Source organism: Carcharhinus amblyrhynchos, chromosome 27, assembly GCF_965287045.1.
Source record: "Carcharhinus amblyrhynchos chromosome 27, sCarAmb.v2.hapA, whole genome shotgun sequence".
NCBI classification, from domain to species: Eukaryota; Metazoa; Chordata; class Chondrichthyes; order Carcharhiniformes; family Carcharhinidae; genus Carcharhinus; species Carcharhinus amblyrhynchos.
In genome coordinates this window covers 8,873,633-8,886,649 of record NC_137350.1, presented here as the reverse complement: position 1 = coordinate 8,886,649, position 13,017 = coordinate 8,873,633, and the positions used below count along the sequence as shown (strand labels likewise).

The 13,017-nt window shown below is 41.3% G+C and overlaps 1 protein-coding gene across 1 annotated transcript in view; it reads left to right on the top strand.

The window, feature by feature from the left end:
• myo1d (myosin 1D) overlaps nt 1-7,198 on the top strand; it is a 520,742-nt gene extending 513,544 nt beyond the window's left edge. The window contains exon 22 of the mRNA XM_080213488.1: nt 5,421-7,198. Coding sequence (XP_080069614.1) covers nt 5,421-5,577 — 157 coding nt within the window. The 3' untranslated portion in view covers nt 5,578-7,198. The remainder of the gene's footprint in view (nt 1-5,420) is intronic.
• The last annotated feature ends 5,819 nt before the right edge of the window (nt 7,199-13,017 follow it).

Below are 13,017 nucleotides of genomic sequence, written 5' to 3'. Positions count from 1 at the left end.
CGCTGCTGCTTCACAGTGCTAGGGTCCTAGGTTCAATTCCGGCCTCGAGTCACTGTCTGTGTGGAGTTTGCACATTCTCCCTGTGTCTGCATGGGTTTCCTCCAGGTGCTCCGGTTTCCTCCCACATTCCAAAGATGTGTGGGTTAGGTTGATCGGCCATGCTAAATTGACCCTTAGTGTCAGGGGGATTAGCAGGGTAAGTATGTGGGGTTATGGGAATCAGGTGGGATTGTGATCGGTGCAGACTCAATAGGTCGAATGACCTCCTTCTGTACTGTAGGGGTTCTATGATTCTATGAAGTAGGCTTACACTCACACTGCAATGAAATTATTGTGAAAGCAAATGCTCAGTCTTGGTGATGCCACTTGTATCACAAGAAACTGAAGTTTATTGGACACAGCTTCATGAAAGAAAGGCTTTAGAAGACACTTGTAGCATAAACATCAATCAGTCATTAAAAGAGCTGGATTAATTTTCTAGAATTTAGGGTCCTTCATATGACCTGGTTGTTAAATGAATTTCACCAACAAGAGATCGCCTATTTAGTACAAAGATAAGCAGATTGTTTTCTCGCTTGTGAGTCTTTGGAACTCTCTTCCTCAGGAGGCAGTGGAGGCAAAGACTTTAAATATTTTTAAGGCGAAGGTATATAGATTCTTGATGAGCAAGCAAATGAAAGGTTATCGGGGATAGGTGAGAATGTGGGTTGAAGTTATAGTCAGATCAACCATGATCAACCCAGAGCTGAAAGGGCCAAGTGACCTACTTCTGCTCCTGATAAATATGTTCACCACAGCTCGTTCGCCGAGGGAAGAGTCTATAGGATACACATGGCACAAGTGGTTAGCACTGCTGCTTCACAGTGCCAGGGACATGGATTCAATTCCAGCCTCAGGTGACTCTAGGGAGTTTGCATGTTCTCCCCATGTCTGCGTGGGTTTCCTCTGCATGCTCCAGTTTCCTCCCACAATCCAAAGATGTGCTTGTTAAGTTGACTGGACATGGCAAATTGCCCCTTAGTGTTAGAGGAATTAGCAGGGTGAATATGTAGGGGTATGGGGTGGGATAGGTTCTGGGTGGGATAGTTGGTGTAGGTTTGATGGGCTGAATGACAGCTTGAATATTGATAAATTTTGAAATTGAATTTTGGGGGCACGGAAAGAATGGCTGAATGACAAAATTCCCCAATCACAATACCAACACCTGTCACTTTAAATTGTGGGAGGAACACAAGGAATTTTTTTTTTGAAAGGATTCTTTCCTTCAAAAAAGCACGACATAAGTCAGGTTAGAAAGAGTGTGTGTTGCACAAGGAAGCTGAAGCAGATGGCAGAAGATGAAAGTGCAATGTCCCACTGAGTTGGGAGAGTTTAATCCCTTGCAGCAAAACAGTCTCCCTTTAGAATCACAGCTGTCATCCAGCCTCAAAATCTCAAATTCAAACTAAATAAATGATATGTAGAACTTAGAATCTCTAATTCCCTTCATTGATACAGTCACAGGTCAAGGTTAGTATTAATCAGTCTAAAATACTGTAGATTTAAAATGGTGCGCAGATTCTCCGTGGTGCAGCCCTTAATATGTGGGGGAATATCAGCTTATGAACAGGCACATCAACAAATAGCAGCTTTAACATATTAAGAATTGCAAGTTCTTTGCAGGGATATCATCAGACAGAATTTAAACAAGGACCCATCAGTCCTGTAAGAACTGATCCAAAATTTAGTTTATCTCAGTAATCTCCTGCTTGAGGAAGCTAGACTGACGAAAACCTGGAGTTAGAGAATGGGATGGAGCTGAACTAATATCAATAACCATGGCACAAACATGTTATTTTGATTGTTAATCCAGCCTGCTCATGAATATGGATGGGTGCATTAACTTTTCCCAGCCAGGCCTCTGATGATGTTGTCAGCACTTTATATGTTTTTATAAAATCAAGTGCTAGGAGTTAAAGTAATTTCTCTGTTATAATGTTTATGTCAATAATAATGTTTACTAACTACTGCCATGATCTCCCTCTTCAATTCACAACATTCTGGAAATACAAATAAATTGGTACTGGCAGATTTGTATTAAACAAAGCCTGATCATTTCTTAGAACATAAGAACAAAAGAACTAGGAGCAGGAGTAGGCCATCTGGCCCCTCGAACCTGCTGTGCCATTCAATAAGATTATGGCTGATCTTTTCATGGACTTAGCTCCACTTACCCACCCGCTCACCATAACCCTTAATTATTTTACTGTTCAAAAATTTATCTATCCTTGCCTTAAAAACATTCAATGAGGAAGCCTCAACTGCTTCATTGGGCAGGGACTTCCACAGATTCACAACCCTTTGTGTGAAGAAGTTCCTCCTCAAGTCAGCCCTAAATCTGCTTCCCCTTATTTTGAGGCTATGCCCCCTAGCTCTAGTTTCACCTGCCAGTGGAAACAACTTCCCTGCTTCTATCTTACCTACTCCCTTTATAATCTTACATGTTTCTATAAGATCTTCCCTCATTCTTCTGAATTCCAATGAGCGTAGCCCCAGTCTACTCAGTATTTCCTCGTAAGCCAACACTCTCATCTCCAGAATCAACATAGTGAATCTCCTCTGCACCCTCTCCAAAACAGTATATCCTTTCCCAAGTAAGGAGACCAAAACTGTACACAGTATTCCAAGTGTGGCCTACCAGCACCATACACAGCTGCAACATCCCTCTAGCAATGAAGGACAAAATTCCATTTGTCTTCTTAATTAACTACTGCACCTGCAAAGCAACTCCTTGTGATTCTTGCACAAGGATGCCCAGGTCCCTCTGCACAGCAGCATGCTGCAATTTTTTTACCATTCAAATAATAGTCCATTTTGCTGTTATTCCTACCAAAGTGGATGACCTCACATTTACCAACATTGTACTCCATCTGCCAGACCCTAACCTACTCATTTAGATTATCTATATCCCTTTGCAGACTTTCAGGATCCTCTGCACACTTTGCTCTTTCACTCATCTTAGTGTCATCTGCGAATTTTGACACACTACACTTGGTCCCCAACTCCAAATCATCTATGTAAATTGTAAACAATTGCAGTCCCAACACTGATCCCTGAGGCGCACCACTAGTCATTGATCACCAACCAGAAAAACACCCATTTACCATTCACTTCAGCCTTGTATTGGAATCACTGCATTTTGCTCCATTACCAGCCCAAAAATCCACATCACACATTAGCTGTCAGCAAATAAGTGCTCATGTATTTGTGTTAATCAAATGACTGTAAAATAAACACAGTTTGAAAATCATAGCATTGTTTATTGGTTCAAAATGTTAAAGGATGTAAAAGGAAATTGTTCCGACCTGCAACCTCTAAATTGCAATTTTCCACTGCCTGTTCAAGAACAAGGTAATTCTTGTGAAAGTCCAGTTCTTTTGCTCATCAAAGATTTATCAATGTTAAATCAGCCTTGAGCCCTTAAACTACCAGCAGCTAGTAAACATTAAAAAAATTATTTTAACCTCTGACTCTCTTGACTTTATAAAAACATATAAACTGGATTTGTAACAATTTAATTATTAATTCATTTTTGTTGTTGCAGTTCATTTCAACATAGTTAATGGTTGAGATTTTTACACTGGAGAGTGAGATTGTTACATTGAGATAGGGTTCACATTGAGTAAGTGCTGTTTATTTCTGGATGTAACATCTTATGCCCTGAGAGTTTTGGTAAAATATTGTTGTTCTATACTGCATTTTGTTAAAAGAGAAAAGGTTTTCAATTGCTCTTGACTGGCTGATCTTTTAATTGTGCATATTGTGTGTGTTCATCATCCCAGTTTGCTTGCAAAAGGGTATATCAGGAAATTGATCTAGGAAGTACTACACGTGGCCTAGGCACAATGTGTTTTTAAGAGATGATGCGTAGAATCATAGAATCCCTACAGTGCAGAAAGAGGCCATTCAGCCCATCAAACTCACACTAACAACAATCCCACCCTGGCTCTATTCCTGTAACCCCATTTATTTACCCTGCTCATCTCCCTAACATTAAGGATCAATTTAGCATGGCCAATCAACCTAACCTGCACGTTTTCGGCCTTTGAAACAAGGAAAAAGAAGAGTCTTAACAAAATTGTAATCTTGTTGGTTTGGAACTACTGGACAGTTTTCCCCTCCTGGGTAATGTTTTGGCATTTGACAGAAATGGGGAGTGATTAGGAACATAAGAAATAGGAGCAGGAGTAGGCCATCTAGCCCGTCGAGCCTGCCCTGCCATTCAATAAGATCATGGCTGATCTGAAGTGGATCAGTTCCACTTTCCCGCTTTCTCACTTAGGCCAAGTGAACTTCAAATTTAGCACTAATAACCAGAGAGAGTAAAGTACAAAATACTCAAATGCTGAGCATTGTGTGTCAAACGTTTCAGTCCAGTTCCTATTCTGGCTAACCAACACCAGGGATTACCAAAATTCAGATGAGTATCTCGTATTACTAGACAATCAATGGGAAGTTATCCTATATTCATAAGAGTTCTCTCTCTCTGTTAAGTGCCAGGTCACATTTTGCAAAATCATGAGGACTAGTGACTTAGTATATCAGACTTGTAACTTGAGCTGATGTGTTGTTTGTATACACCCCTCCCCCTCCAGTATAAATATTAAATGACCTTAAAGCTAAATAATTGCGAAAATGGCCTACAAGTGTCAGAGAGGATCAGGCAATGCTGTCTCAAACCTGCATATTTTGCCCTGGGGTGACCAATGTGCCATTGTCAGACACCATTTTATAACAGGATTTCAAGCTTTTCAGCTCAACATTTGTCTAATTAATTAATCCCTGAGGGATTATCTGGCACTGCATTGCAAGGCTGCAATGATTCAATCCAGGTTCCATGTATTTTGTTTCTGACTGTAAACTTGTGTTTATACTGTCCTAATGTCTACACAAGAAAAAAAATCTCAAAAGACAAAGAACTGAAGAATCACCATCTGGATAATGTGGATGTGTGTTTTGAAACTGCTGCAAATTTCTATCTGTTGTTATCCATAACAATCAAAACCAAAACTGCTGACTTTAAAGGCTATACAGGGAGTTTTATTGTTTAGAACAACAGCCATGAATCCTGAAAACCTGCCAACGTGCTCAGCTGGTTTTGGGACTGGATACTTATCCCTGTGGGGTTGTCGTTGCGAGAACCTCACTCAGCGCTAAAAGCTGCAAGTGTGGCTCTGAAAAGGGCTATACATGCTAATTAGCTCCTGCAAAACAACCAAAAGAATGATGAAATAATGAAGGTTGCCAGTTTCCCTTGGCTTGGTCAGCACCAACGTCGAAGCACAAATGGTAATTCTTGTCAGAAAGCTTGAGCTTTGTCTTGAAACCATTTGAAAAAGGCACTTTGATTAAATATCTTTATTTTTTTCCCCTGTTTCTAGCGAGAAGAGGCATTTCCAAGTGAAAGCATGTGACCCCATTCAATGCTCCATGCACGGAAAGAAATGTACCATCATGGTGGAGACCAAAATCAACCAGTCACAGCCTGACTTCACCAAGACACGTTCGGGATTTGTCTTATCCTGGCCTGGAAACTAGCAATAATCTCGGCCCTTTTCTAGTTTAATTTGTCCAAAGCCAGCTTTGCCATTCAGCGTCAATTCATTCATAAGCTGGCAACATTAGTGATGGGGTGGGGGGGAGGGGAAGAAGCAGGGGAAATAAGGCCAGCACTGGTTCGTGCTAAACATTATAAACACTGAGTTCAAAAGTATTGCTTTTTGGTAGTCGCACCTCTTCTGTCTGACCTGTATTAAGTGTTTTACTGTATTCAGTATACTTTGTGACATTCTTTGACATCTGCCCTGTTGGAATTGACTTTGTCTCTCTTTCCCTCTTAACCTCGTTCCTGGATCTCCTTAAACATGACGATCATGCAGAGCGGGCTCTAGTTTGTAGTTTTTCAGGGTTATGGACTTTTGCACTCAATATTTATTGTTTTATTTAAATGAAGTAACCCATATTTTAATACTAGAAAGATATGGAGCAAGATTCTATATCATGAAAATGATAAATGAACTTGCAGATTTAGAATCTATATTTCATAATTAGGGTTCCAGCACCTGTGTCAATAGTTTGGCTTCAAGTGTCTGTTCAGCAATGAATCAGGTCTGAATTTCTGAATTAACCTTACTCTGTTTAGGATTTTTTTTAGATTGAGACTTGTCTGAAAATAGAATCAAAAAGTTCATTCTGTGGTCCTTGTGATGCGTGATCGAATAGGTATAGGGCTGGATTTTCACCAAGTTGGGGTGACTCAGGAACCCTTTAGAAATGGTGACCAGGACCCAATTCCAACATTCCTGACCACATTCCAATCTTCAGGAGTCCCCACATCCTGCACTCCCAACTTGGCCAGCTCCATAGCGAGGAAAAGCATTTCATAGTCCTCCACAATTTACATGGTGTTGGGACAGCTTTTCAAAGAGTAATGGTTCATGGCACCTTTGAGGAATTGTGAACCTTAGTCTGTTTGCTGGGACCTTTTGGAAAGTAAGTTCAAAAGGTCCTCCTTGTATTCACCATGCCCTCGCCTCCCCAACCCTCCTGCCCAAACTACCACCCAAGACTCACCATGCCCCTCATGTAAAGCTTTCCTTCCCCTCCCCACCAAACAACCCCATGTGTCCCAAACTCATTTACCCACTATACATTGCATAGAATGAGGTTTAGCTAAGAGGTCAGTAATCCACCTCAGCCCCATTGCTTAATGACAGTTCTAGCTCTCTAACGTATGCTGTTAATTTCATAATGTTTATTTACACAGACAAAGAAGTTTGAAGTACGTGCAATTTCGGTTATTAGTAATTTAAATAGTCCTAATGATTCTTTTATTAAGCTGGAGTACAAAGGATTTTTTTATATGGAAAGTTATTAATGAATGAAATTTTTTCAAAGCTTTTATAACACATCCTGATAACTTATAGGATTTATTGATTCTAGTATAGTGGGTGAATGGGCAAGGAAATGCCATTGATTGGCATGAGAGTCCATGGCTTGTTTGTGGGAGGGGAGGGGGGAGCATTGTTTGTCATGGAAGCATGAGGGACCATAGGAGCATTGCAAACAGCGTGCTTCTGAACCCAGGATCCCTTGTGGCTGCCATTGAACTTCGTCCCATTCGGCTTCTCTCCTGCCCCCCTCCTGCCTTTCCTCCCCTCCCCCCCCATCCCGTCCCCTCCCCCCCATCCCCCCCCCATCCCCCCCCCCCCGTCCTGGCCCCTTCCCCCCCGTCCCCTCTCCCCCCCCCCCCGTCCCCTCTCCCCCCCCCATCCCCTCCCCCCCGCCCTCTCCTCTCCTCTCCTCTCCTCCCCACCCCTCCCCCTCTCCTGCCCTCCCCCTCTCCCTCTCCTGCCCTCCCCCTCCCCCTCCCCTGCCCTCCCCCTCCTCCTCTCCTGCCCTCCCCCTCCTCCTCTCCTGCCCTCCCCCTCCTCCTCTCCTGCCCTCCCCCTCCTCCTCTCCTGCCCTCCCCCTCCTCCTCTCCTGCCCTCCCCCTCCTCCTCTCCTGCCCTCACCCTCCTCCTCTCCTGCCCTCCCCCTCCTCCTCTCCTGCCCTCCCCCTCCTCCTCTCCTGCCCTCCCCCTCCTCCTCTCTTCCCCTCCCCCAAGGCAGGAACAAACCAAAAATTTTCCAAACACTCGCTACCCACTTCAGAAATGGAAATCCAGTCCATGGTCGCCATAATGATTTAGACGAATGTTGTTTAAAAAAAAAAGCAGGTCATCTTTCTCTTATCCAGTTTTTCTAAAGGAACAAAACTCTCGGCTGCAAATCATTTTCTGCTTCTGGATTCAGCTTTAAAGAGAATACTTAATGTTACTTATGGGCCAAATTTTGAACCAGTCCAAGTTTATCACACCTCCCACTTCCGTCTACCTCCCCTGAATGCACGTACACTTTAAAACTTGGCTTAATCAGATCAGTAATTCTACTGTGCCTCCACCACAGTTTCTGGTCACATTGTCACATCCTGCTTGCAAGGAAAGTGAGACTGTGTTACTTTAGCGTGCATAAAAGTAGATTCACAACCAAATTGTTTTTTATCAACAGCATATCACAAGGTTTGACATTAGATTATTTAAATCTTTTATGAGAATCTTTTTTCTGCATTTTAATTTCCCTTCCTCTGCCTCTAGCATGAGACCAATGCAGCAGATTGAATGGGAACATGGCCTGTTCCTCAGGGTTCAATCAGTACTGCCTGTAGCTGGCTGTTAGGTGGTACTGAGGACTAACCATTCAAGGTGAAATATCACCCAACATGTCCTCTCTGCTTTCTCCCTCTTATCCGACGCCGCCTCCCTGAATCAGCGGAGACAGTTCATTCATTACCAGAATTCCTACTTGACAACATGGCAATCAGGAGAACAGGAGGACTGAAAGCTGCATTCACACAGTGGCATCAAGTGACAGACTTATATTTCTGCAGTTCTATTTTAGCACAAACATTGCACCTGTCTTGTGCAATGGGTCTCCATTTTTCATTACTGTATTGCCATTAGCATCTACAAAGGATAAGGCAGGATATAAATGTAAATCAGACTGGTGTTCATTTGCATTTATAATACAAAGGGATATTTTAAATTGGGAGTGCTAGGCACTCAATTCTGCACTATGGTTTTTTAAGAAGGGGAAAAGAAACAGTAAAAGAGAAATGACAGCTATTGATTTGAACTGGTTTTGTACACCTCCAAATGAAAGTCCCGTTCTCACCAGTACCAGTCATTTCCAAGTTTTACTGGTTTCTCTTGGGTTGGGGTTGGGGTGGGGGTGGGGTGGGGGGGGGTGAATAAATTTTGACAAGATTTGTAACCACACATCAGAAGTTCATAGTAAAACAACAGTGATTATTTTCCTTTGGCGACAGTTTCCTAATTGTGGAACATTGTCAACATTATGACAGGTAAACACCAAGCAAGTCACATTTCTGAAAGGCTGCGCAATCTCCACTAACGTTAGAATGGGAGATGGGAAGAACAAAGATGCTTAACACAGCTAATATTTGGATCTCACTGTAGTCTGGAAAATTATTTCAGTAGAAGTTCACACAGGTGAAAGAAATAAGTAACAGCAGGGTAAGTTGGTCAGCATCTGAAAGTGACAAATAATTTACCATGAGCTCTGGTGAAGAAACACCACTGAGGGGGTTCACTTGTCCTGCTTCCCTCAGATGTGGAATGCATTTCCAGTAGAATACTTGGCTGTAAAAGTTCAGCATAAATTTCTGCAGTGTCAGCTGTGTTTGTGGTAATATTCACACCGAGTCAGAAGATCATATAATCAAATCCCACTCCAGAACTCGCGTGAGGGAGTGCCACACTGTCAAAGATGCCACATTTCGTTTGACGCATAAAATCAATCCCTGTCTTTCCTACTCAGGTGAAGACAAAAAGATCTAAAGGCAAACATTCTGGCCAAAAGCTATTCCTCAGTGGTCATGGTATATAACTGCTGGTCATTGTTTGTGAGCCCTTCTGTGAAAACTGATTGATGTGATTGCTTACAAACAACATGTTTCACTGGCTGTTAAGCACTTTAGAACATGCCAGGATGTCAAAGGCACTACACAAATATAAGTTCATTCATTCATTCTTCCTATAATTTTGCAGTCCACATAACACAGTACTCTAACAGTGATGTCAAAGCCATGGCAACTGGAGAATAAAAGGACATTGTCAATCAGCCTTAATCATTACTGTTTCTTTAAAATATTGCTAAATATGATTTCCATTGAAATTTTCATCTCTGCAATTTTAAACCACTTCCCTCTTATAGGCCAATGTTATCTGACACCCACAAATGAGATCATTTTCCTGTCATTACTGTTTTTCTTTATATTATTCAAATGATTGTGAAGCTGGGCAGACTGAAGTTGCAACTTCCCACTCATTACAGCTCAACTCTGTGGTCAGTCTCCATGTGATACTGTGGTGGGTGCAATCGTCCAATCTACAAACCTGTCTAACCCAGTCAGCGACTGGGGCTAGCTAGACAGAGGGTATGTTCTAGATTATAATTTTTAAATATATGAAAGCTTTACTATTCTTCAGTTGTTGTGGTTATATATACTCATTAAGAAACTGCCATGCCTTTTAGCAAAAATATTTGCTTAAGTGGATTTAGCTGTACAAGAAATCCTTTTGTTGGTGTACAGGTACAGGTGCCTTTTAACCAACACGGGATGTAGATGGCCCACATTTATCATTAGCTATCATGTAACATTAAAGAGCTGTTTTACTTGGCTTATGACGAAAACCACACAGAAGATTGACTCTCATCCACAGCCCTTCTTCTTCAATATACCATTTTTTTTAAAGAATAGGTCAAGCCATACTGTGGAGAGGTGATTATGGATTTTGCTTCCTGCCCATATACAGATTAATCCTGGAAAATCAGTAAGCAGTGCTACTAATTAACACTCAGCTATATACATTTCAACGAAAGAATTAACAACCAAAGATATACACATATACTGCTTGCCATCAGTTAGACCTTGATTATTATTTATTTAGCTCAAACTAAACATGCTTGGTGCATCCTCAGTAATCTGCAATGTTATGTTAAATGGTCAATGATTTTTCCAGCCTCAGAAAGATTTAATGTAGCTTCCAGACCTTATGATTGATGGAATGTTGTGCATTCCTGTTCAGCTAAGACACCAAACCGATTTTTTTTTTAATTGAACTAGTTGCCTCATTTCAATCAGGTTGCTCTTTGTCAAATCTGACCATTAAGTTGAAGGTTATTGGCTTGGATAAAATTGCACTACTTCCACATCTGCAACCTGAAGTGGGAATTCTAAGCCTGTATGCATTTTGTTCACTTCACCCAGAGGCCAGAAGGGTGACTGACATGGGTCGCGCTTCTAACATTAGCATTACAGTGCACAAGCTGAGGGAGGCCTCATCTACACCCTATTGTGCTGTCGGGTAGGAAGTGCACAATGTCACAGGCTGCAAGGAGAAAGTGACCCAATATTTTATTTTCTGTCACCACAGTCCCTGCCATAGTTAAGTGCTCACAGATCAGTTTTGGTGATGTGCCAAGTATTTGAGCACGTTGGCCTTACACTGCAGCAGTTGATTTCCCCTATTTAGGAGGAGATTGTGGGGGGGAGGTGTGTGGAACAGAAAGGTCACAAAAAAAATACAAAGATTCAGCAAACACTACATTGCTCACTAAGTGCCTAAATAACCTGGAATTCAAATCATTAGAACATGTGCAGCTGGAATCTGTAGGTATTGACTTAAATGTTGCCAATTGTAATAAGATGGTGTATTTAATCACTAATGTATCAAATATCATGTATAAATCAGCTTTATATTTAGAAATTTAATATACAGAATTCAAATTAACCATGAAATGTGGCTACTTGCTACTCTATCAAAAGTGCAACTTTTTTGTAAACAAGAAGTTTTTCTGTTCTTTTGCTTCAGTCAAAGGCTATGGTGCAATTTTATTTGATATGCAATTTAAATTTGTAAATTGGTTGTTTTTCTGATCTGTTTCATCCAGTTATAACCGTGATAGGATATACAATGAATTTATTTTCGTAATTGCTTGATATGTCCCAGACTAGAACAAGAACTTAGTGCTTTCATTAATTAAAAAAACATTTCTAAGTACACTTTGGTGTCTTTTGAATTTTTTGTTTGTACAGTTCAAATGCTTCTTGTCAAATTTTATTCATTCACACAGAATGCAACATGAAGCCGATAAATACCTCTCCCCAATTTCCCCCAAACAGTGAAGTCCCAGTAGTAAAACCCTTCCAAAGATTGCTGGATAAACAAATGCTGGCATATGTGGTTAGCAGGTATTTTGAACTTAAAAAAAATAAAAAGATATGGACACGCACAAGATTGGAGAAAGAAGAGAAGATATCATGAGTTGAGAAGTCGAGGTTGTGATAAGCTTCAGTATTAACCTGGCCAATGTGGAAGGGAGGAAAGGCGAAGAGAGAGAAGAGACCTGATTTTAATGATAGGTTCAAAAATCACAAGTCGGGCCATTTCCCAACATCACATTCCCAAATTCTTACTTAATCCCACAAGCTCATGCTCTGTTCATTTTGGGGAACTGCGGTGGGCTGGATTTGGGGCTGCCACTTTTCAAAACCGATCTAAATCGGAAAGGAGGCATGGGATGGCCAGGACAGGAGATTTAAAAAGCATTTCTGGTTGTATCACAGTTTGGTATGGCTCCTGTTCTACCCAAGACCACAGGAAACTACAAGGGGCCATGAACGAAGCCTAATCCATCACTCAAATCAGCCTCTCATTCATTGACACTGTGCACTTCCTTTGCCTCTAAAAGCAGCCAGCATAATTAAGGACCCTGCGCACCCTGGACATACTTTCTTCCACCTTCTTCCATCAGGCAAAAGACACAAGACTGAGGATACGTACCAACCGACTCAAGATACCTTCTTCCCTGCTGCCATCAGACTTTTGAATGGACTTACCTCACACTAAGTTGATCTTTCTCTACACCCTAGCTATCACTGTAACACTACATTCTACACTCTGCTTTTCTATGTATGGTATGCTTTGTATAGTGCGCAAGAAACAATACTTTTCATATATACTAATACATTTGACAATAATAAAACAAATCAAATAGGCCCATCACCATCTACAGGAACAATGTCCCAGTTTTGTAGTTAACTATTAAGGCCCCAACCCTCACCCACCTTCTATGCCTCCTTCATACCCCGATGCCTTCTCCACATCTCGTAAACTCCTTATGTATTCCTATGCATCTGCCTGGTCCACTCAGCCAGCATCTCCTAAGAACAGATCTCTCAAACCCTAACTGTGAATAATCATAAAATAATTATCTGTTGTAATACATTTGAAAAAAAACTTGTTCCTTTTACCAAGTCATAAAACTGTCCTTCAAGCACAAACTCCTCCTTAAAATAATCACTCCTTTTAAGTGTTCATAGACCTGTCAAAATGCACAACCATTCAAAAGCCC